Raw genomic sequence first — 26,019 nt, 5'->3', positions numbered from 1 at the left:
GTAATCTTCATTTTAATTTTTTTATTGTTTAAATTCTTACATAAGTCTCCTTTTCCCCCGATTGACCCCACCACCACCACTCCCACCACCGAGGGCAAGTCCCCACTGCCCCAGTGTCTGTGTCCATTGGTTATGCTAATATATATGCATACAAGTCCTTTGGTTGATCTCTAACTCCCCCGCTTCCCCTGCCATTGGTCTCTGGATCTATTTTTGTTCATCAGTTTATGTAGATCATTATATCCCACATACAGTGAGATCATGTGATATTTATCTTTCTCCAACTGGCTATTTCACTTAGCATAATGGAATCCAGTTCCATCCATGCTGTTGCAAATGGTAAAAGTTGCTTCTTTTTTATAGCGGTGTAGTATTGCACTGTGTAGATGTACCACAGTTTTTTAATCCACTCATCTGCTGATGGGCACTCAGGCTGTTTCCCAATCTTAGCTATTATAAATTGTGCTGCTATGAACACAAGGGGTGCATACATCCTTTCTGATTGGTGTTTCTGGTTTCTTGGGATATATTCCTAGAAGTGGGATTACTGGATCAAATGCGAGTTCCATTTTTAATTTTTTGAGGAAACTCCATACTGTCTTCCACAGTGGCTGCACCAGTCTGCATTCCCACCAGCAGTGCACAAGTGTTCCCTTTTCTCCGCATCCTCTCCAGCACTTGTCGTTTGTTGATTTGTTTATGATAGCCATTCTGACAGGTGTGAGGGGGTACCTCATTGTTGTTTTGATTTGCATCTCTCGGATGATTAGTGACTTTGAGCATGTTTCATACGTCTCTTGGCTTTCTGAATGTCCTCTTTTGAAAAGTGTCTATTTAGGTTCTTTGCCCATTTTTTAATTGGATTGTTTATCTTCCTTTTGTTAAGTTGTATGAGTTTCCCTGTAAATGTTGGAGATTAAACCCTTATCGGAGATAACATTGACAAATATGTTCTCCCATGTAGTGGACTTCCTTGTCTATATGCTCAATATCTATGTTGACTGCTTATTACAAATATCTAGCAAGTGCCTTTCACACATTAAATTCTTAATAAATGACTTGAATGAATTGATTCTACCAGATTGACTTCACACAAGAATACACAACTATTAGAGTATGCAAATTTAGCATCCTTTATTCAAGAAGCATTAGGTGCCATAATAAAACTGCATCTAGGCATGGGCCCATGTGTATTTTATTAAATTATTATAAGCACTTTAAGGTTCTTTCCACTTCTGAACTAAACTTTCCACTAAATACCTATATGAGAATAAGGTGGAAATGACCAAAATGGTGGTTTGCTAATTTTTGTACATCTGTTCTAAGTAGCTTCAGGGTAATCAAATGTGATATATGATTATATCATAGCAACTATTTCAAAAGTAAGATCTCATCCATAGCTTTATCCAACATCATTCCTAATAAGAAATTTGCACAAATGTATTCAGGAAGTACATCCACTTAAATACCACACTTAAATTTAGATTTTGAATCAATAAGAATGAAGTTTAAACACTTTTACATTAAAAGTTGGCCCATGATGTATTCTCAGGAAATAGTGATTACTACCACTTTAATTTTGCATAATACTATGTATATAGTCTTATAACAATCTTTCATTGGTAAATTCTTTGAACTCTATGATAATGGCACTTTCATTATGTAAATGTCAGCTATTATTGAGAATATCTGGAAAATTATATCAGCAACACAGAAATCTTTACATCTGTTATCCCCTTCACAGAACTCCACAGCCCACTTATTTTCTCTGGAGTTCTACTCAGATGCCCCCTAGTATAAATGGCTAGAAAATTAAAAAAACAAACAAACTGTGTCTAAACAGTAAAATAAGAATTCCCAACTTTAAAAAGTCAGAACAACATATTTTTTAAAACATCTTTTCCCTTCTATACTCATCCCCTCCCAAGTGCCTCACATTATTTTTGTTTGAAACTTAATCACACACACACACACACACATACACATCCTTGGATGGACTAACTGGTAAAAAAAGAAAGCCAACTTATAGAAAAGGATGCCAGAGTTCCTTTAGGATAGTGTTTTTCAAATTGCAGGCTTTAAATTGATGTATACCCACATGAGCATTTTCTTAAAAACGGAATAGAGTGGAGTGGAGTGGAATGAATAGCTCTAGGTACAGTGTTTGATAAAATCCTAAGTTTAGGATCCTGGCAGCATAAGAAATCTTGGGCAGGGGAAGCTGTGGGCATATGTGCAAGTGTGGAGGCGATGAGACCATTAATAAAGAGCTGAGACGATTGGAGCGCCAGCGCGCTGGGCCATGTAGTGCCGGCAGTTGAGAATAACCCTGACCAGAGAGGCTTCCTGCCTCGGCCTTAACCATGAGAACCATCAGAGAGGGCACTGTGCACAGGGTTCCCCACGTGCTCAGCCAGGGACAGGAGTGGCATCTGGATGCTTTGGGGACCTTTCGGGACCAATTGTCATATGCACAGAGTGAAAACCACTGACTTCTGCAGAGGGGAAACGCCCCGTGGGGTTTCTGAACACATCACCAGAGAAGGACTCCGGGGAGGAGTAAGAGGTTCTCCTGATATATTGGATGGGATGTCAAAACCATTTAACTGAATATTCAAATAGATGGGATCCAGAGTGGGTACGAAAGTGGGCCATATTGTTTGTACAAGTATTTCAGGCATATTAAGTTGTATTGGTCCACAGATAAGCTGACTTTTAACATATGACTTACAAATCACACACACACACACTATGCTAAGTTGTAAAGAAGAATAGTAACTTTTACTAATGTTAAAATCTGAGTCCCAAGTAGGGGAGGGCGGGGGTAAGGGGAAGAGATCAACCGAAGGACTTGTATACATGTATATAAGCCAAACCAATGGACATGGACAACAGGGGGATGGGAGCATGAGTGTGTGTGTGGGGGGGAGGTTGGGGGTTAATGGGGGGGGATGAGGACACATTTGTAATACCTTAACTAATAATAATAATAAAAATTAAAAAAAAATCAAAAAAAAATCTGAGTCCCTACAGTTCTGAATCCCTATTATATTCATTCCTGGAGAAAAAAGGATGCATGGGTACACGTGAGTTTGAGTGTAAAAAAAAATATATTCTGTCAAGAATGTCCTCATAAGTATTATTTTTAATTTTGGCAATTTCGAATGCAGCCATACAAAATGGTCTTGGAAGAAAAGGTATAAGCTTGTACAATATAGAAGTAGGCAACAAGGAAGTCTTCAATGATCTTCGGGAAAACCATGGCTATGCCTCAGAGACTCTGTCTCCAAACTGCCCTTCAATGTAAACAAAGTCATATGAGCTACTCTTGTACGGACAAGGCCCTGGGCCCCATGGGAAGACTCTCCTCTACAGACCAGGGTCTTCCTCCCCCCATTCTTTTTGTACACATACACACACATGCACATAAGTACATGCACACACAAACACCACCCACCTGTTTCTCTTTGAGAACGAACCTAAATGTGGGCGTCATCAAGGCAACAATCAAAAAACCCACAAATGTCACATCATTGAGTAAGGAGACTACATTGTTTCTTGCCGTATCACACAATCAATATTGGGACATGACAATTTAGCACAGTTCAACCTAATATTGATGGAGCACATATTCAAGGACACGCACCTAGGTTGCAGGTTCAACCCCTGGTCCTACTCAGGGTGTATGTGAGAGGCAACCAATCAATGTGTCTCTTTCACATCGATGTGTCTCTTTTTCTCTCTCTCTTCCCTGCCTTTACGAAATGAGAATGCAAATTACAGTGATAAACAGTGAAACCCGTATGATAATTGCACAAAAGTTAGAGAAAAAGTAATGTGGAAGGATGCTTTAAGACAATGTGTTTGCAGGTGTGGGGTATAAACAAGTAAGAACATAGAAAGTCAATTCAATACATTATCACTTGAATACCCACAAGTCACAAGACATTTTATCCTTGTTCTCAAGCACCTACAATCTAGTTGGGAAGATATAATGCATGAAAAAATTACACCTAAGACTATTATTTAATAACTAGTGTCCTGGTGCACGGATTCGAGCACATTGAAAGGAAATTAATTAGGAGGTGGCTGGCGGGGCGGGACTGGGCGAGATGGGCTGGACACGCCTTGGAGCCAACCTCCCAGGGCCCCTCCCCAGCATCTGTGGAGTGAGCGGGGTCCCTCTGGCAGGTGGGGTCCCTCATCCTGGCTTGTGGGGATCAGGCCAAAATCGGCTCTCCGACATCCCCCAGGGGGTCCCAGAGTGGGAGAGGGCACTCTGCAAAGTTGCTGTCGTACAGGGTGTGGAATGCAAACACACGTGTGCAGTAAACCAGATTCGGGCCGACAGTGCCCCAGCAACAACATAACCCACAGCCGAAGGTGGAATCACGTGGCCTCGCGAGGAATAGGGTTCCTCTTCTCGGGTTTCAGGGTGCGTCACTCAAGAAGCCTGAGAACCGCCACTGCCAAGACAACGCCTGTGTTGAGCGTCTTCCCCCTGGTGGTCAGTGCGCACCATAGCGACTGGTTGGATGGGCGGAGGGACACTTTGCATATTAGCCTTTTATATATATATATATCATTTGGGGCAGATAAAATGTTTCAGTAAAAAGGTTGGGTAAACAGACTGACTACATGTGTTTATTTCTACCTCTTCCTAAAATCCAACTAAAATTAGAATGAAGAGATTAAAAAATGGTATAAACATGTAAGGATAAAAACAGCAGATGCATCATTAGTGGATGAGAGAATTTAATACATTTTTGTGGAAAAGAGGACTGAAGAATGGAACCAACTCAGCACAACAGAGAAACTATTAAAAAAAAAAAAAAAAAGTGTGACTCAAGCCCAATCCAACTTATGGTCCTGGACCTTGTCCAGAGAGATTTTTTTTTTCTTTCAGAGATAGTCATAAGGTCCACCTGGGCCAGTAAGGGCTATACTGAGGAGCTCCCTGCATAGACATTCTATTACTTAGAACTGCTGGGAGCCATCTTGCCATCAAAAGAGAATTACTTGCCCAAGAATGGGGCTGACAAGATGCACAGCAGAGATAAGAGATGAGCTCTTCAGCCCTGATATCGGTGGTTGAGCCCCTAGGTCCACACAGACCTGAAACTTGCATATATATACATAAAACATAAACATTCTCTATGTCAGAAAAAATTATCAAAAAATTAAAAGGTAAATAGAAAAGGAAGAAAAAAATGTTTGCAATCTTCAGGATTAATAAGATTTGCCCTAACAAATAACAAGGAAATATTACGCAAAATGGGAAAAAATATAAACACAAAGTTGGCAAATGAAAAATGTAGAAATATAAAAAAAATAACGTTCAGTTTCTAAAATTTAAACAAATGAAATAAAAAGAAACTAATTTTTTCCAATGACATAGCTAAAGAGTGTTTTTAATTTTATTATCCAGAGTTGGCAAGTGTGTCATTGACTGCTGGTGAGAAAATAAATTGATATAATCTTTCTGAAAGGCAATCTAGCTATGATAAAAATGAGTGTACCTTTGGAACAATAATTCTTCTTCTAAAAATTTATTTAAGGAGTTGCTTAAGGATGTGTGCATACATTTCCCCTACTCATGTTCTCACTGGTTTTTATTTATAAACAGGAACACTGAAAACAGAATGTCCAAAATATAAGGGATTCGATAAAATCGATGCATTCCAATACTATTCAGCCAGCCAGTGTCGCTCATTGGTCGCTCAGTGCCGACCTATGAACCAGAACAGTGATGGCGAACCTATGACACGCGTGTCAGAGGTGACACGCAAACTCATTTTTTTGGTTGATTTTTCTTTGTTCAATGGCATTTAAATATATAAAATAAATATCAAAAATATAAGTCTTTGTTTTACGATGGTTGCAAATATCAAAAAATTTCTATATGTGACATGGCACCAGAGTTAAGTTAGGGTTTTTCAAAATGCTGACACGCCGAGCTCAAAAGGTTCGCCATCACTGAACCAGAAGGTCACAGTTCAATTGCTAAGTGGAGCACATGCCTGGGTTACAGGCTTAATCCCCGGCAGGGGATTCTCATCATTGAAGTTTCTATCTTTTTCTCCTCCCTTCTTCTCTGAAATACATAAAAGTGTATTTTAAAAAAATAAAATGTTGATTGAAAATATACATGTATTGAGGAATGTTCATGATTATTAAATGAAATAAACAGCTTACAAAACAATATAATAATATTCCCCTGTAATACATGGGGGATACATTCCAAGACACCCAGTGGAGGCCTGAAGTCGAGGACAATACTGAACCCTATATATACTATGTTTTTTTCTATACATACCTATCAATAATAAATTTTAATTTACAAGTTAGGCACAGTAAGCGATTAACAACAAAAACTAATACTAAAACAACAATTATAACAATATACTGTAATGAAAGTCATGTGAATGTGATCTCTCTCAAAATATCTTACGGTACTACTAGAGGCCTGGTGCACAGATTCGTGCACAGGTGGGTGCCTCAGCCTGGGCTGCGCTCCTTCGCTATCAGGGACCCCGAGGGCGATGTTGGACTGCTGGGTTTCGGCCTATCCCCGCCTGCGGTCCAAGGGATGTAGCAGTGCTGGAGCGGAGGCGGCTGGGGAGCAGCTCCAACCGGGGCCAGGAGCAGCTTCACTGCTGCTCGTCCTGATTGGTTGACCGGCTGTTATGGTCATTCGATCCTAACGGTCGCTTAGGCTTCTATATATATAGATACTCACCCTTTCTCCTCTTGTAATGATGTAAGATGACGCAGTGCCCACAAGATGAGATGAAGTGAGGTGAATGATGTTGGCATTGTGACATAGTATTAGGGCTACTACTGACCTTCAGACAATAGAGGTTACTTGAACACAAGCACTATGATACCATGTACACAGGTAGAGACACTAGACCAGTGATGGCGAACCTATGACACACGTGTCAGAGGTGACACGCAAACTCATTTTTTTGGTTGATTTTTCTTTGTTAAATGGCATTTAAATATGTAAAATAAATATCAAAAATATAAGTCTTTGTTTTACGATGGTTGCAAATATCAAAAAATTTCTATATGTGACACGGCACCAGAGTTAAGGTTTTTCAAAATGCTGACATGCCAATGCTCAAAAGGTTCGCCATCACTGCACTAGACAAAGGGATGATTCACATCACGAGCAAGACAGAGCAGGAAGATAAGATTTCATCATAATCCCCACAATAATGTCTGACATACAACTTATGTATTATTCCTGGAATTTTCCATTTTTAATATTTTCAGACTGTGGTTGACCATGGGCAACTGAAAACACACAAAGCAAAACCAAGAGTAAGGGGGAACTACTGTAGTATAAGTCTACATTTTAGTTGTATAAATGTACAGATGGGAAAAGATCTACTAGGATACACATCAAAGGATAGTGAAATCCCTGGGTGGTAGAATTATGAATGGCCTAATTTGTTGCAGGGTTGTTGTTTTTTAGCCTATATGCATATTTCATTCTGTCTCCAGTGAACTTTTATGGATTTTCAATAGAAAAAAATATATATATTTCACATTCATAAAAAAACCTCTCAGAGTAGTTGCACTTGTGCATTTGAAGCTAAAATCATGCAAGCTGTTAGGGAGAGCACAGATAATGAGAAAGCCAAAGGAGTGGACTCTCTTTTTAGAAACTTTGGTTGTAAAAACAAGGAGAAAGGGTTTTAAGAACATGTGTGGCACACAGTTATTACGATGGAGTGCCTGTGCGCTGGAGAAGAGGAAGAGACAAAAATGCAAAAGAGAAGGAACCACTGGGGATGACATCTAGCGAAGCCTGCACGATAGCGTGCTTTCCATTCTCCAGTAGCTTCCTTTGGGCTTGGCTGGGCTCCCTTCCCTGGCCTCACACATGCCCCTTCCCCTTAGGTTAATAGGCGAAGGGCACAGAGCTTACCCAAAGGCAGAACCTATATTCCCAGCCTCTTGGTGTCTTAACCCCCTAACAAGGTGCAACAGGCACTTCTCGTCAGCAACTTCTGCCCGTGAAGAAAACCGCACACTGGAAGCCCTGGGCAAGGCTCCCTCACCCCCTCTCCCACAGAAGAGTGAGCACCGGCCACAACTGCAATCATGATGCACACCTAACCTTCCTAATGAAAAAGGGAGTTTTCAACAACTCATACGGGCTCTGTAAGACACATTCCGCTTTCTTTTCATTTATTTTTGGCATATCAACAGCTGGTGACCTAGATTAAGAAATAATATGTGAAAAGCAGACTGTATCGCTAAATTCCTTCACAGATGGAAAGTGGATTCAATGAAAAGCTTCAGTCCAAAGATTCAAGTTAATCACTTGAATAACTTGTGGGAGAATACCCACAAGTGGGTAAAAGGAAGTATGAAAAAATGATGACAAAACCTGGCTCCCATCCCAGTAGATCCTGGCTACCTTTTGGACAAGTAGCCAGGGGCTAGTCGGGGGGCAGGAGCCTTGCTAATTCAACTGCTGAAGGAGTAGCGGGAGAGGACCCCGGTTAGCTCAGGATGAGCTTGGCTAGATATTAAAAGAAATACAATCCTCTTACTGCACTGAGAGTGTGCATGTGCGGAGGGAGGGACCAGGGGCAGCCACCCAGGCTCAGCCTAGGGACAGGCAAAGGGACCAGGGCCCCGTTCAGCTCAGCTTCTAGGTCAGCAGGAAGTGGGGGGCAGCCGAGCCTGTCACAGAGCAATGCAGTCAATCTTTCAGTAACACAGGGAAGTGCTAGGTACCCAGCATCCCAGGGATGGAAAACCCTGCCACGTGAAAGAGAGAGCACAGCTGGACTGACAGGCACCATGGAGTTCACTCGCCCGTGTTCATTTTCAAGTCCAGCGCTCAAGCGAGCCCATGAACGTCCTTTGCTCAGGACACACATGGGGACCCCAGGGCCCGCAAGGTCTTCATGATAAGACGTCTCCGGGCAGCCAGGCCAGCCCTGTGCCTGGTGCCATCAATACCGCTCCCACTGCTCGGGGCTGTGTGGAACGAGCCTGGGATCCACTCGTGGACATGCATCCCTGGGTGCGAAAAATACATCACCGACCAAGCAACTGAGGGTCTTGTGAAGCAACAGGGAACCAACCCGTGCAATACGGATTTTTTTTAATGCAATAAAACGCCCTTCTTTGCACAAAAATGTGCAGAGCAGAACTGTTAGGCTCGGGTCAGATTTACTTCTGACCTTCCAGAGGTCACCGGCGCCAAAGGGGGCACATACAGAGAGATCAAAAACGACGGGGAGGGGGGAGCCTGTGTATGCGGGCATGGATTGAACTCCAGGATTCACGCCCCGGCACTGCATTAAATCCGCGGGATTTTCCCCGATCAGTTCTATTGATCCGAACAGATTTGGGGGTATCTTCTGTGCTAAATAAACTGTTCGTTTCGGCCGCGCTCCGTAGCCAGTAAATCCCCGCAGAGAAAGGACAGCTGCCGCAATCTCCCGCCCGAACCCGCGGGCGCATCGCTACGGGCGGCTGCGGGCGAGCGGGGAGCGGGCTCCGGGGGCAGGTGCGCTCAGCCCGGGGCGCGGGCGCCGCCTGCAGAGCGGGCAGAGCTGCCAGCCGCGCGGGGGGCGTGGGAGCTGGGGGCTCGGCAGACCCCGCGCCCCGGGGACCGGGTCGCGCTCCCCGGGAGTCCCGCCTCCCGCCCGCTCCGGGCCCGCAGCGCCCCGACCCGCCGGCGGCGCCCGCTGCAGTCCCCGCGGCGCAGGGCAGGGCGTCCCCGCGCCCCCGGCGGCCCTGCCCCGCCGCCTGCCCGCTCCGCTCCCCGGGCCCTCGAGGCCCTCGCGCCGCATCCCGCCGCCTGCACCGCCGCCTGTTCTGACCTTTTCCTGCGCGCGGTTGATTCGTTTCTGGACGTTCTTGGCGAAAATGCCCGTCTTCATGTCGGCCATGGCTGCGGTGCACCGAGGCTGCGAGGAGCTGAGCGGGAGCGGGGCGGCTGCGGCGGCGAGGAGGAGGCGGCGGAGGCGGAGGAGGCGGAGGAGGCGGAGGAGGCGGAGGAGGCGGAGGAGGGTGAGGAGCAGCGCGAGAGGAGGAGAAGCGGGAGAGGCGGCGGGAGCTCCCGAAGCGGCCAGGGAGCGGCGCGGCGGCGGGGAACCGGCTTAAAGCGACAGCGCCCGGGCGGGATGCGCTGGGCCTGGAGGCAGCACCAGGCAGGGTGGGGAGAAACGGAGGAAGGGCTCCGAAGTCAAAGCGACCAGATAGTGCCTCAGTGATGGAGGAGGGGGCCCGGAAGGGAAAGGGGGTGAAGCCAGCAACGGACCCAGAGCCTGGCGGCAGCTCAGGGATGCCTTTAAGGCGGAGTTTGTGTAGGGGGGCGGTGGGAAGGGGTCCAATTCTCTCCAAGCCAAAAAAAAAAAAAAAAAAAAAAAAAGGAAAGGGAAAGGCAGGGGGATGTGGGAGCCTGGGAGCCAGCAGGATTGGAGCTGCTCTGAAGTGCAGGGGGCTGGGCGGGTCTTCCAGGAGTGCCAGCTGGGCCACCCTGGCCGGAGAGCGCGCCCTCACCTCCCCGGTGCGTTCAAGAAGAAGGACTGGACTTCGCCTGCCAGGGAGGCGCACTGCTCCGGGCAGCTGCTGGGAAACAGGTCAGCGCAGGGGTCAGAGCTGCAGTGAGAGGCAGGTAGAGGGGAAGGAGGGAGGACCAATGCTGGCACCCATTTAAACCTTAAGACAAGACTTGGGGCCTGCGTGGGCAGGGGATCTCTGTAGTCCCTGCCCTGAGCAGAGACCCTGGCATGGGCACCCACTCCCCACCACGTGCTGCAGGGAAGGGAAGAGTCAGGTCCTTTAGTGCCTCGCATCAGCGTTGTAAACCTAGGCCTCCTAACCTGTTGCTTCTTGCAAACCTTCCAGAAACCTAAAAGAGATGTACCATCCTCTCTGTGCTTAGCAGAAGTAGGAATGGTGGGGATAAACTTGTCCTCCGCCCACCTAGAGCTCTTGGAGGCTCTAATAAATAGTCAAGCTATTCGTGCCCCACCGGGGTGGCTCAGTGATTGACGTCTACCTATGAACCCGGGGGGTCAGGGTTGGATTCGAAGTCAGGGCACATGCCCAGATTGTGTTTCATTCCCCAGTGGGGGGTGTGCAGGAGGTAGCTGATCAATGATTCTCTCTCATCACTGATGTTTCTCTCTCTCCCTCTCACTTCCTCTCTGAAATCAATTTAAAAAATATATTTAAAAAAATAGTCAAGCTATTCATATTCTCTTCTCTCTGAGAGAATAAGGAGAGCAAGGAAGGTTTCCTAGCAAACAGGTTAGGGTGAATCAGGCCCCTGGGAGTCCATGTGAGCACCTGCACCTCTGGAACAGACCGTTACATTGGTAGCCCCCTATGAACTGCCCCTTGGCATTCACACCGTGTGCAGTCCCCCGCTTTGATTCTAGCATGGCACCGTGACCGGCTTGACCAATAAGATACAGTGGACTTATGCTGTGCCAGTTCCAGGCCTAAGCCTATGAAGGCAAGCAGGTTTTGCTCTCCCAAGAGCCCTGGGCCTCCATGTAGAAATTCAGCTCCCTGCTGTAAAAGCCCCTTGGAGAGGCACTTGGCAAGGAAGAGGCTCTGAGGTTACCTGGACAGGGGACATGGCCCACCTGTCTCTGCATCCCAGCTGAGCCCAGCCTCCTGCCGACTCACTCGCTAAATGCAGCCATACAAATAATCTCCAAGGAGACGAGCAGAAAACCTGCCCGGCTGACCCCAGCCAGGAGTGCAAAATGGTGAGCAAATAAAATGGTAGTTGTTTTAAGCCACTAACTTTCCTGGTGGTTTGTTACTGAAACACCCAGTCTATTCACTTGGCTCTTACTTCCTTAGGATGACTATTCATTCCAGTCTGCCTGGGAGCGAAGGGGTTTCCAGGACACAGGACTTCCAGTGCTGAAGCCAGGAAAGTCCTCGGCAAACCTGGATGAGTTGGTCACCTGAGTCCCAACATTCCAAGAAAACTCAAGCCCTCTCTCTTGGTCAACATTCGGTAGGAAAGACTGCTCAGAAGCCAGGAATTTCAGCCAGCTCTCCGAGGCAGGGGGCTTCAGAACCTCACCTCTGCTTTGGGAGCTTGGCCGTGAGGATACAAGCCTCAGAATGCTGGAATAGACCAGAATGTTCTGCAACATATCAGTTCATGGTCACTCATATTATGAGCCCTGGAGCCCGCTCTGCTCCTGTGCTGGTCCTGGGTACCCCCCCCCATACCCCCCCCCACACCCCACACACACATCACTGCCCTCTAACAATTGAAGAGCAGAGTTCTGAGCAGTGGGTGTACTTTCCCTCTGCTTCCTTCAAGCCCTAGTCATCAGTTCCCACTGTCCCAGCCTCTGTGTCTCCTTGCAGTTACTCCTCCAAAGGTTTCTGAAACACAGTACATATCTCTGGAAACAAAATCACAAATGGTTAACTTACCACTCAGATGCCCATATCTCGTTCTGTCATGTGGGTGGAAAGGGGAAGCTTGTCATTTCTTGATAATTCTATTTGGAACACATGCTGAGCACATTAAAAACTTATTATGTGCAAACTGTTATCGACTCATTTCACTCCAACTGACAAGAAAACCGGCATCCATTTTCAGGTTGCCATGTGGCTCATTCTCGCCGCTCTGGAATACTGACAAATCACTTTCAGTGGTGCGTAATAGGAGCACCACAAATATTTGTGGGGAAAAATGCATGCATGCATGAGACTAGCGCAGGAGCATCCATCCTTAGCTATTTCTTCTCATAGTTCTGCAATACTGCTGGGATCCGGGTTGGGGGAAGGAGACCTAACTACAATGACTTTTTTAAACATTGTTATGCCATCCAGTAAAGTCTTTTTCATCCAAAGCCTTATGCAAGATCCAAGTATGTTCATCAGAGGGGCCCTCCCTGGTTGCGGAGAGTGCTGGGCGCCGAGTCCACCCTCTATTCCCTGCAGCTGTCTCTACGGAAGAGCCTCAGCTGCAGAAAGCCCTGCACAGGGCGCGAGTCCACAGGCCAGGTGACCTCGCAACACCTTCCACCTCCAAAGGCGTAGGACCCTGTGCTTCCGCGGGCCTTTCCTTCATTCCAACACCACGGGGCTCGCCCAGCAACAGCCTTGATTGTTGATTTCTCTTCCTCAGAGTGGCCATCCATTATTCTCCACAGTCAAGGAAAAATGTGGCACATGCAGTCCGTGTAGGTTTCACTATGTATGAAATGTCACCCCAGTTCTCTCCAACATCAAAACAAGCTTGGCTGACAAATGATATTTTAACATTTATTCAGGTGAGGTGCACAGAAGGCATCCCAACTGCAACCCCAGATCCTCATCCAAGCAGGACAGAATTCCTGAAATAATTTTAACTGCAAAATCACCCTCCTTCCTTCCACAGTGAACTTCAGATAGGTTGATTAGTGGCAAATGTGAATTGTGACAGGTTTGGACAATTTGGAATAAGCCCAGAATTACTATATCTTCACGAGGCTCCTTTCCCATATCTTAATGGCACAGAAGTTGATCACCTATCTTTGAATCTTGTAAGTCCAATTTAGGCCCTTAGGAAAGAAGATTTCTACATCCCCTTATTAATGTCTCTAGCTCTTTGCTAGCATTCAAGGCTGTTATCTATACACTATGTATTCTAGTCAGCCACCCCTGTCTTATGGCATACTTCTGGTCACAAAAATATCACCAATCCCCAAAACAGAGGCCTAAAACACTTCTGATATTAAATATTGAGGTAAATGTGAGCTATACATACGTTTAAGAAAGTTACTAAAAACAAGCAAGATAATGACTCTCCAAGCCACGTATTTCAGTTCTGAGTGGCCAGAACCTACCCCGACAGCTCAGGGCCCAAGGAGGAGCCCACTCTGAATGGGATGCCCTTCCATCACAGGGGCACATCACCCACACCCACACCCACTCACTCAGATGGGGACCACTTAGGCCTCCAGCTCACCTCACAGGCACATCTCTTGGGTGAGGGAGGAGCCAGAGTCTCCGGAGAAAACACACGAAGACCTGGGAGAATGTGTAAACTCTACAGACGGTGACCCAGGCTGGGCATTAATTTTTTTTTTCTCATCAACATTATAATGAAGCGACATTGAATAAAACAACACTATTCCAGGACCTGGTATATAGATAATTAAGGAGCCATTTCATTTAAACATTTAGATGAACTTAATCAGAATTTTTGGCCCAAACAAATATGACTGGTCCTTATACTTTCTTAACTTCTTTATTTAAATATCCAGATGAGATTTTATTTTCTCTCACAAATGTTAAAATTTCAGTGAAAGGAGGATGCTCTGTAATATATGTATTTTCTTATACATTTCAAGTGAAAGCATTCAAGTGTAGATTCACAATCAACTCTTCAAATTATGCCAGCTATCTGCATTTTAATTCCACATATATTTTTACTAAATTTAGCCTGCATGACTACTGTCTTCCTTTCTTAATTTAACTGAGTCTAAAAATAACAACATCCTGACTATATTAATAATGCATCATGAATGTATCCCAAAATACTAAATAGGAGGCAAAAGGTTTGTTTTAAATAAACAGAGCCATTGGCCACTAAGGAAAACAAGGACACTATTAAATTGCCTCATAATTTTAATGTATTTAGACGCCATGTTTGATGCTTTTATACAAAACAGATGCAAAACTCCTATACTCCAAACACATTGCTTGAACATCACTTACTAGCTTACAAGCCAACTGAGAAGTCAGGGAGCAAAGCATAACAGAAATTCCAATTAACCACAACTCTTTCTGCAGAAAGGGACACGTTTCTACAAATAGTTTAAGCTGTTTTCTACTCACAAATAAGCGATAGAAGTTGCACATGCAATTGAAGGGACAGAACGGAACTGATAGGTGTGTCTCTAACTCCTCTCCCAGAAAAGCCACAGAATGTATCAGTTACTCAGCCTGCCCTTATCTCAGCCAACGGTAAAGCGGGGAAACTAGCCCAAGGCCAAGAGAATGCTAGCCACCCCCCTGTCTTTGTGTAACCAGACCCTAGCTGCACCCTGTCCTTGTGTCACTAGCCCCCGGCCCTCACTCAACCAACCAGAATCGGCCAAATCAGTGGTCAGAGTGTGCCCCCACCCCCGACCCCAAGCCCTATAAATTCTTTGTTCCCTTGGGACTCGGGCTCTCTCTTGCATCCAGTAATGGAGGCATGGGGGGGACCAAGTCCCGGGCTTGAATAAATGACTCTATGCTTTTGCATCGGACTCGGCTCCCTAGTGGTCTGTCTTGGGGGATCTTGAAATCTGGGCATAACACAGTGTGGGAATCAGCACATTTTTCTGAGCTACCGACCGACCGACCGACCGACCGAGAGCACCCTCTTACTTGCTTACGCTGCTGGGCAGTTTTATCAGGAAGTGTGCCAGCTTGGACAAACCTCAAGTCGGTAACAGTGATCTATTTCAAAACCTCTTAATAAATGCTTAATTTTGCCAGATGTTGGCAGAGACCCAAGTTTGTCCATATTTATGTTTTATATGAATATAGCTATCTAGATGTGCCTGCCTCTGCTGCTCCCCGCCCTCCCCTCTCCAAACTCTCCAAAGCTGCTCCCAGAGCTGCGGCCACCAGCATGGATGTGTTACCGTGAACAACAAGGTCCCTCCACTCAGAGCCTGCGCTTCAGCTGACAAGGCCAGCCCAGGGGCCTGGTAGGATTCCACGTGCGGGAAGCCTGCACTAAGCATCGTGTTCTCCCAAACATCTGCCTATTCCCTTCCATAGAGCCCACTTCCCCTCCAAAGGCCACATGACCTCCTAGCTGCGATTACATCTAAAATCCCTCACCCCCTCACTTCTCTAAAGCCCCCGGACACTCCCAGAAACCGAGCCAGTTGTGTGCTTGATGGAGGGAATAGTGCCTATGAATATTCCTTTCCGTGTTACTGCTGTGGTTCGGCGTCATTGGACTGAAATTGGCTTTTTTTTTTTTTTAATATATTTTTATTGATTAAGATATTACATATGTGTCCTTGTCCCCACGTTACCCTCTACCCCCCACGCCCCCCACCCCCGCTCATGCCCTCACCCCCCCGTTGTCCATGTCCATTGGTTAGGCCTATATGCTTGCATATAAGTCCTTTGGTTGATCTTTCCCCCTTACCCCCACCCTCCCCTACCTTCCCTCCAAGTCCCGACAGTCCAATCAATGCCTCTCCGTCTCTGGATCAGTCCTTGTTCATCAGCTTATGTTGTTCATTATATTCCACAAATGAGTGAGATCCTGTGGTATTTATCCGCTCTCAAGTTCCATCCATGCTGTGGCAAATGGTAAGAGTTCCTTTTTATTCTTCCTCTTCTTAAAGAATACCTTTCAGCATTTCATATAATGCTGGTTTGGTGGTGATGAACTCCTTTAGCTTTTTCTTATCCGTGAAGCTCTTTATCTGACCTTCTATTCTGAATGATAGCTTTGCTGGATAAAGTAATCTTGGTTGCAGGTTCTTGCTATTCATCACTTTGAATATTTCTTGCCACTCTCTTCTGGCCTGCATGGTTTCTGTTGAGAAATCAGCTGACAGTCGTATGGGTACTCCCTTGTAGGTAACTGACTGTCTTTCTCTTGCTGCTTTTAAGATTCTCTCTTTATCTTTTGCTCTTGGCATTTTAATTATGATGTGTCTTGGTGTGGTCCTCCTTGGATTCCTTTTGTTTGGGGTTCTCTGCGCTTCCTGGACTTGTAAGTCCATTTCTTTCACCAGGTAGGGGAAGTTTTCTGTCATTATTTCTTCAAAAAGGTTTTCAATATCTTGCCCTCTCTCTCCTTCTGGTACCCCTATAATTCTGATGTTGGTACGCTTGAAGTTGTCCCAGAGGTTCCTTACACTATCTTCATATTTTTGGAATCTCTTTTCTTTTTTCTTTTTCGGTTGGGTATTTTTTGTTTCTTTGTATTTCAAATCTTTAACTTGATTCTTGGGATCCTCTTTTCTGCTGCTGGATCTCTGTAAATTATTCTTTATTTCAGTCAGTGTATGCTTAATTTCTAGTTGGTCCTTTTTCATGTCCTCCATGGTCTCCCTATACTTATTGAGGGATTCATTAAATTTATCGGCGGTTTCCATAAAATTCTTGAAAAACCTTATAACCGTGGCCTTAAACTCTATATCCAATCGTTTGCTTTCCTCCATTTCTGCCATTTGTGACCTGTTTCTTTGTCTCCGCATTTTGGTTGCTTCCCTGTGTTGATAAAGTGGCTTTGTGTGCTAGGTGTCCTGTAGGGCCCAGTAGCTCAGCCTCCCCAGTTACCTGAGGTGGACACTCTTGGTGCACCCCCTCGTGGGCTTTGTGCACAGTCTTGTTGTAGCTATGCCTTGGTTGTTGTAGGATCACTGGGAGGAATTGACCTCCAGGGCAATTGGCAGCGAGAATCAGCTGCCCTGATGATGCTCAGCTGTGTAGCAATGCAAGCCGCTATGGGGCCTGGGCCTTGTCTTGGAAGCTCTGAGTCTATCTGGCCCGGCTGCGGTTAGGTAATTACAGGTTGCAAATGGCCGGGGCATTCATATGCAAAAGCCTCTGCTGCAGCCTGGGTGGGGCGGGGTCTCAAGGAATCAAAGGGCTGAGAAAGCAGCTATGGCGGAGCCTCAGCCCTGCCCTAAGGAGTCGCGAGTCCCAGTGTCCCGGCAACGGCTGCAAGCACCTCTGAGGGAAAGCTGCTCTCAAGCTCGCCCGCTGCCAGACAGTCCAGTATTTCCCCGTATGAGCCCTGGGTCCCCAGAGACTTCCGGAACCGGATTTCAGAGCCGTCGGGAGCTTGTGTCTCCCTCCGGATTCAAAAAGACAGCCGCGTCCTCAGGTGCCAGACCCTTTCCGCGCGCGCGCGCGCGAGCCCCCGTACCTCTGCACGCCACCTCAGCAGCTCCTCCCGCTCGCAGTGTGCTTTTCTCTCCTTCTAGTTGTAGAATTTACACTCAGCCAGCCCTCCTGTAGCTCTGGATGATGTCCACCTTGTGTTTTTGATGCATTTATCGATTGTTGTGGGAAGCAGAAATTTCCCGGTGTTTATCTATGCCGCCATCTTAGTTTCTCTCCCTGAAATTGGCTTTGTAAACTAGTTTAGGACACTCTATCAGGGACTGAATTGAGTCCCTGAGATATTGTGATTTATAATGAGAAATATTATATTTGGTCTTTGTCCTTGTCCCAGACACAGAGCTTCTAAATCCCTTGTGATTTCCCAAGTGATTAGAACAATAAAAATGTCCTTTGCTATTCCCAAGAAAGCTCCTCTCAGCCACACCTGAGTTTATGTTAATGAGGTGACTTTTAGAAAGCCCCTAAGGATGGGGGTTGATTGGTTGTCAGGGGAACCAACCACATGATTAGAGGGTTGGAACTTTCAGCTCCCCACCCCAACCTGACCTCTAGGGAGACGGGAAAAGCTAGAGATTGAGTTCAATCACCGGTGGCCAATGAGTTGATCAATTATGCTAGGTAATGAAGCCTCCATAAAAAGGGGAAGTAGGAAAGTCAGAGAGCTTTCAGGTTGGTGAACATGTGGCTGTGTGGGGAGCGGGGCAGGCCTGGAGGGGGCATGGTATCTCTGCACCCCTGATCACATCCTTTGCCCTATGCATCTCTCCTATCTGGCTGTTCCTGAGTTGCATCGTTTTATAATAAACCAGTTATTTCATAAGTAAAATGCTTTTCTGTGTTCTGTGAGCCATTGTAACAGATTAACTGAACCCAGGAGGGAGTCATAGGAACCTTTGATTTACAGCCAGTTGGTCAGATGCACAGGTGACAACCTGGACTTAGGATCTGAAGCAGAGCTTGGAGGTGAGCTGTCTTGTGGCGCTGAGCCCTTAATCTGCTAAATCCAGGTAGTGTCAGGACTGAACTGAGTCGTAGAACACCAGCTGGTGCTGCAGAATTGTGGTGTTGCTTGGTGTGAGGAAACCCTTCCCCTACCTCCCATTTGGTGGCTGGAAGTATTGAAAGTAGAGAAGAAACACCCTGCAGATTTGGGGTTTTTTCCCTTTACAATCCCCGCAATGTATTGTTCAAGTCCTCACCCCCGGTACCTATAGATACAACCTTATTCACAAGTATGGTCTTTACAAATATAATTAAGATGTAAGTTAAAACAAGGTCGTAATGAGTAAGGTTGGCCCTTAATCCAATATGACTGGTGTCTTTATTAAAAGGGGGGAGGGGGAAGAGAGTGAGAATGTGCATCTGAGAAAAATTTATCTCCTGATTTAGTAACTGACCAACAGATTTCCCACAGCAAGATTTTCATTAGTCGGAACAGCCTGTGTTCATCTGTTGCTTTCTTTTGGAACAATGTATTTTTGTAAGGGTATGATTTTCTTTATTTTCCTTCTTAATTTGGTGGGAAAACAGGAGCTTTGGAGCAAACCTGTGGCGGGTTGGGTTCTCTGGAAGCAGAGGCTGAGTTTGGGGTACAAGCTGATTGGAGATCGATGAACCTGTGAGAGGCAGTGGGAGCGGGGAGCAGGGTTGGCAGAGGAAGAAGCCCAACTCTCAGGTAGGCCTGACAAAGCTTTGGCCAACCTGGTGGGGGCTCTATTGTGAGCACTGGCCTTAGATGGTCTCCATCTGGTTGACAGACTAAGCCGTTACACATCTGCCCACCTGTCACAGGGAGCGGGTGTCCTGGGACAGGGAGCGGGTGTCCTAGGAGGGGTAGGAACTGGGGCCAGGCAGCTCCCTGCTGCTGAGCTCCCTGCAGGTGGGCAGGAGGCTGCCGGGGCTGCACTCTCAGAGGTGAGCAGTAAGTCCTTCTTGAAAGGGGATCCGGCAGCAGCCCATTCCCTACTCTCTGTGGTTCAGATGTAGATCTCCTGGCATATGATAGGCACGTGTTCTCCAGTCCTCTCCAAATATCTTCTGTTTCTTCACCCGCCATGTCCTCATGCCTCCCACCTGCACACCCCGAGATGTTTCTGAAGGTACCTTAATGGTGATTTGTTCATACTCCTCAAAGCCCAGACTGTTCACTTAAACATGTTCCATTTGCCCCCAGGTAATGACATTATAGTCATTGGGGTTGTCAGGTTTCTTCACTGTAGAGGTATTGTTTTTCCATTTATAAAAGCAAAACACTTGTAGGTAGATACTATAAGCCTATGTAAATACTGTTTCTTGTCAAACTTTCCTTCACCCAATTTGGTAAGCACGACTCTTGCCTGAATCTATTTTTACTAAGGTTGGTTTTAAATAATGATTTCCTAATTCCATCAGTGCTATTGTATTTACTAATCAGTATTCTACGGTATGAAAGAACTTCCACTTTCTTCCCTTATAATTAATGTATTATCTCTTGTCAATGTGGACTCATGGATTCTTGTTTTATTTGCTCTATTATTTTTTCTATTTACCTCGATGATGCCCAAATTATCCCAGATCTGGTCAAGAAATGCCCCTTCAAATTTTTTATATTTCCTTCTTTTTTGAGAGAGAGAGAGGGAGAGAGAGAGGGAAACATTAATGTGCTGGAGAAACATCAATTGGTTGTATCGTAGGCACCTCAACTGGGGATCAACCCGAAACCTAGGCATGCACCCTGACTGGGAATCAAACCTGCAACCTTTTTGGTGTACGGAACAACACTGAAACAGCTGAGCCACTGGGTCAGGCCCTGAACCCATTTTGAAATCACGTTGTTAGTTTTTTAGCTGTGGAGTTATAGGGGTTCCTTATGTATATTGGAAGGTAACCCCTTATCCGATGTGTGATTTTTAAATATTTTCTCCCATTCCCTGGGTTGCATTTTCAACCCATTGTGCTGTCACAACTGTACATCCGCATGCACCAGCATGAATCTGGACGCAAACCTGGTACCCTCCCCAAAAATTAGCTCAAAATGGATCAGAGACCTAAATATAAATACAATCTGTAAACGTCCTAAAAGAAAAACCCCAGCCTGAGAAGTCACTCTGAGCTCCTACTGCTGGAGAGGCTGTGCTGTTTGGGTCCAGCGGTGGGGTCTGCGGGCTGCACCCAGTAGTGACTTTGAGGGACCCTTTACTTTCTTGAAAGGTGTTCTGCAGAGCCCCAGTCCGTGACTAAACTCTTTGGCTTGGGGAAAAGGGAAAGGTCTCTCCGTCCTCAAGCCCATAGTCAGAACCCTTCCCCAACTGTACAGCTGCCCTTCCAGCCCGTCCTGCTGGTGACAGCCGGGAGCAGTGCAGGTCTGGGAGTGTAGGCTTGCCCAGAATTCGGCCCCCACTTTTCTGAGACCAGCCGCATGGAGAGGTAAGGGTCCTGCTCGGGACTGATTTTCTACCCCCTCCAGCTTTGTTTGGTGATGGGAGCTGCCAGTGCTGTGCAGAGCTGGAATTTTGGGACTGTATGCCCAGGGGGCTTCTGTAGGGGAGACAGACTGGTGAGTGCTGAGCTCTGTGATGGCATTGTGGGGAGACTGATCTGAGCTTTCTGTGAATTGCACCAGGTAACCCCAGGAAGGAGAGGTAGAACCTGCCCCTCCCTCTCCCCCCCCCCATCTCCCCACCTCATCCTCCTGCAGGCTGCAGGCACGACCCTCAACAGGAGACTGTTTGGTTCAGCCCTTCAGTCCACAGACCGACGCTCTATCCACTGAGCCAAACCGGTTAGGGCTGGTTCAGCCCTGTGAAGTCTCTGATACCCCTGCTGGGCGCACTTCTGTGGGGGAACAGGAGAGCAGCCCAGAGCAGGACATTCCAAGCACGAGACCTTCAGAGGCTATTGTCTGGGACTCAGAGGAAGTGTTTAACCACCTCCTGTGGGCTGGGCCAGCAACATTATCAACCAGATACTCTTTTGATCCTGAGCCCAGGGCAGTTGAACTTGATCTGCAGAGGAAACTGCAGACTCTACCCAACCTGAACCTGCAGCAAGCCCCCTTAGGGGAACAAGTGTTGGCGTCTCTGGTAGAGACTGAGGAGTTTCGCTTTGAAGCAGAGACTAATTTCCCCTCATGGAGTGCCTGCCTGCATAATCCCCAAGCAGGGAGCCCACTAGCCCGAGCTAGGCTAGCCTGGGTACATCCTACTGACTCTCTTCAGACAGCTCTGGAGGAAGGCCAGGCAACCCCAGGGGAGAGGTGGAGTAGCTGACAGGTGGAGTCAGACCTCAGGGAACCTCAGTCTGACCACAATTCTGCTCCCATCTCTAAGTTGAAAGAATCCAACCCATTTACACAGATTGGTCATTCCATGCACACACAGGTCTTTTAGACACAGACACAAACAGAGAACAGAGTGGTAGCTACTCACAGGTAGCCCAAGGCCAGTTACACACAACTCAGACTGTGACTTGTACTGAAATGCACCCAAAAGGACCCAAAACCAACACAACCAGTAGGGTGCTTCAGACTACACTAGAGCTCAACCCAACTAGAAACATAAGTAGCACACCCTAAGGTGGATTCTGGAAGGCTAGACACTTCTAGGAACAATCCAGCCTCAGGGTGCAGCCCCTGCCCATTGTCTCAGACATGGTGATAAAGGTGTATCCAGCCTTAGGGTTAATGATTGTGCCACTGAGCCCATCAAGAAACCTTGAGACTGCACTTGCACAGCAATTCACACTCAATGGTTGGGGTTGAGCCTCATAGCCAGCCAGGTGAGGGTCAATCCCAACCACAAAAGAGTCAAAAGCAATCAAGACCCAACTACAACAGGAGAGCCCAAACACCCCACACAGGACATATTCCTGGAGCATTCAGCTCAGGAGATCAAGGAGACTGCACTACTCAGTCCCACAGGACACCTATTATAGAAGGCCACCCCACCAAGACTGGGAGTCATAGCAGTTCTAATACATAGAAACAAACACAAAGAGACAGCGAAAATAGGGAGACAAAGCAACAGACCTTGAATGAAAGAACAGGAGCAATCTCCAGAAAAAGAGCTAAAGGAAGAAATGGACACACACAATTTATCAGATAGAAAGTTCAAAGTAATGGTTATATGGATGCTCAAGGAACTTAATGAGAAAAACATCATGAAAAAGGAAATAGAACCCATGAAAAATAGTCAGTTGGAATTGAAGAATGCCAAATATGAAGTACCGAATACACTAGAAGGTATATCCAGTAGGCTGGATGAAGCAGAGGATAGAATCTGTGAATTAGAGGACAAGATAGAAAAAAAAAATTTACTCAATCAAAGCAGCAAAAAGAAAAAATAATTTAAAATTAGGAGGATAGTTTAAGGGAACTTTGGGACAACATGTAACGTAACAACATTTACATCATAGGTGTGCCAGAAGAAGACGAGAGAAAGAAAGGGATAGAGAAGCTTTTGAAGAAATCATAAAAGAAAACTACCCTAGCCTAGTGAAGGAAAATGTCACACAAGTTCAGGAAATAGAGAGTTCCAATCAAGATGAACCAAAAGAGACTCACACCAAGACACATCATAATCGAAATGGCCAAGATTAAAGACAAACAGAGAATCATAAAGGCAGCAAGAGAGAAACAGTTACCTGCAAGTGAGTTCCCATAACACCATCAGATGATTTTCAACAGAAACACTTCAAGCCAGAAGGGATAGGCATGAAATATCCAAAGTAATAAAAAACTGCAATCTGCAACCAAGACTGCTCTATCCAGGAATTTTTTTAATTGACAGTAAAACAAAGAGTTTCCCAGTTGTACCCCAAGAACCCCACTACCACTGGTAATGGAGAAATTCCACCCACCAGATCCTCTGGCAACACTATTTTCTTTTTGCTATTCCTATTCCAACATCATACTGCTTTTATTGTAGACTAGAGACCTGTTGCACGAAGAGATTCATGCAATAGGCCTTCCCTTCTCTTGGCTGCTGGCACTGGTTTGCCTCTGGCACTCGGGACTCAGGCCTTTGCTCCGGCCGGGCTCCGGTTGGAGCCGGCCCCAGAGCCATCCGGCTTCGCTGCTCCAGACCCAGGGCTGTCCAGCTTCGCTCCGCCGCTTGGAGCCTACATATGCAAATTAACCGCCATCTTTGTTGGGTTAATTTGCATATTCTCCTGATTGGCTGGTTAGTGTAGCAAAGGTACAGTCAATTTACATGTTTGTCTATTATTAGGTTAGATGCTTTACCTGTTTTAATACGAGATCCTTTTTTTAAAAAAAAATGCCTTCACTATTCTCAAACATATATTCTTCTAGATCAGTGGTCCTCAACCTTCTGGCCCTTTAAATACAGTTCCTCATGTTGTGACCCAACCATAAAATTATTTTCGTTGCTACTTAATAACTGTAATGTTGCTACTGTTATGAATCGTAATGAAAATATCTGATATGCAGGATGGTCTTAGGCAACCCCTGTGAAAAGGTCGTTCAACCGCCAAAGGGGTCGCAACCCACAGGTTGAGAACCGCTGTTCTAGATGAACTTTATTTAATTTTAAAACCACACATACCAGAGAGCTAGTTTGGATTGCACCAAATTTCTATACTAATGGGAGAATTCACATTTTCATGATAAATTTTCTCAGACAAGAAGGTGATACAACTTTCAGTTTAATCATGTTTTATTTTAAGTGCTCATATGGAACTAACCTCCATATGCCCTCGATGAAGCCATGAAGGGTATGCTTGTCTAAACTCTTTCACCTGAATTAACTCCTAAGTAGGAGGAATTCTCCACGAATCTTTCCATCTGCCATTTGATCTCCCTAAGGGTGACTTTAGCTGATCTCATCCCATACTTTTGGCATTTCTAAGACAATTTTATCTACTCTTGTCTTTTCTTGTTTTTTTGGGTATGTCTCCATTTCTGGCACTTTCTCCTAATCCTTAGAATGCATTCAGATCTCTCCTGGTTCTTGTCAGTCACCACCCTCCATTCTTTCACAGTTCCCTCTATTGTGTGCCTCAAGACCTGTAGTTCCTCAGACACCCAATTCTCCCTAGGGAGTGAATCAGCAGCCCGGCATCGTCCTGTGAGCTGCTTGCAGTGGTCCCTGACCCCAGATCCACACGCATCTGAGGAGTGGAATGGCTCTGACACTGACAACCTCCAGAGAGACCCCTTCAGCTCCTCAGCTGCCTGCTGTTCCTGCTATTGTCCCCCAGTGTTCTCATCGGAAGTTCTTCTCTGTATCTCTGGGATCCTATTTACTGAGCTGCCACAGGACACCTACAGCTGCCATTCACTGATTTGGGGGCCTTACACATTTTTCCCCTAACTTTTCTGACACCAATGTATTTTCTGAGTATATTTCTGTTTCACTAACATATAGGACTTTGGCCTCTTGGCAAGCCGCTTTAATTCTGGATCTCTATGTCACTTGAGCAGCGAGTCAAACTAAACTAAGAATGTTTTTATTTATTTATCTCTCTGCACTTTCTCTTTACAAAGAGGAGAGTGGTCGTCTGTGGTGTCATGTTTTCTGAGGCACATAGCTGCTAAGCCAGATGGCCCTTGAATCTAAGTGAAATGGTAAAGATCCATGTGCAAATGGATCAAAGACTTGGGGTCACAATTCATGCTCCCAGATTGCAACCCACTCCAATTTTTTAAAATAAAAAAGAAAGTCCCACAAGTATCCATCAGCCTCATTCTGTAGGCCCCCAGGGATTTGGTTTATACGTTCAATGTGTTCAGAAGACTAGGCAGAATGGTAAGACATAGCTAAGTGAATATACTAGTACTCACCCAAGAAGTAAGCAACCTTCGGAGGAGGCAGATTTGCAAACAACTGTGTGTCCCCAGCTCTGAGTCAGCAACCATTCCGTGAAGAGTCTATCTTAATTTCGGAACTCCTGGCAGGTTTCTCCCACTAGCTACCCTTTGTTCATTTTATGGAGTATAGTATGCTTTTCTTTTAATGTTTAAATTCATTTTCTGTTGAGAAAGTTTATAACCATGGCACAGACATTAATAATCGTGGGCAAGTTACTTAGTTCCTTTTCTGCCCCACTTTCCTAATCCCTAAAATTAAGGTAAAAATTGTGCTTCTTTCATAAAATTGTGTTGAAGATTAAACTAGTTCATATACATTAAACCCTTGGACTAGTACCAGGATTATG

The 26,019-nt window shown here is 45.8% G+C and overlaps 1 protein-coding gene across 2 annotated transcripts in view; it reads right to left on the bottom strand.

Moving 5' to 3' along the window:
• The window catches only part of AMPH (amphiphysin), a 143,267-nt gene extending 133,264 nt beyond the window's left edge, over window positions 1-10,003 (bottom strand). For both annotated transcript variants that reach the window (XM_036327452.1, XM_036327453.1), the window contains exon 1: window positions 9,852-10,003. In XM_036327452.1, the coding sequence (XP_036183345.1) occupies window positions 9,852-9,920 (69 nt within the window). In that variant the 5' untranslated portion in view covers window positions 9,921-10,003. The remainder of the gene's footprint in view (window positions 1-9,851) is intronic.
• Between the last annotated feature and the right edge of the window lie 16,016 nt (window positions 10,004-26,019).

Source organism: Myotis myotis, unplaced genomic scaffold (genome assembly GCF_014108235.1).
Source record: "Myotis myotis isolate mMyoMyo1 unplaced genomic scaffold, mMyoMyo1.p scaffold_m19_p_11, whole genome shotgun sequence".
Taxonomy (NCBI): domain Eukaryota; kingdom Metazoa; phylum Chordata; class Mammalia; order Chiroptera; family Vespertilionidae; genus Myotis; species Myotis myotis.
The sequence above is the reverse complement of the archived record's forward strand: the minus strand, read 5'-3'. Positions and strand labels throughout refer to the sequence as shown.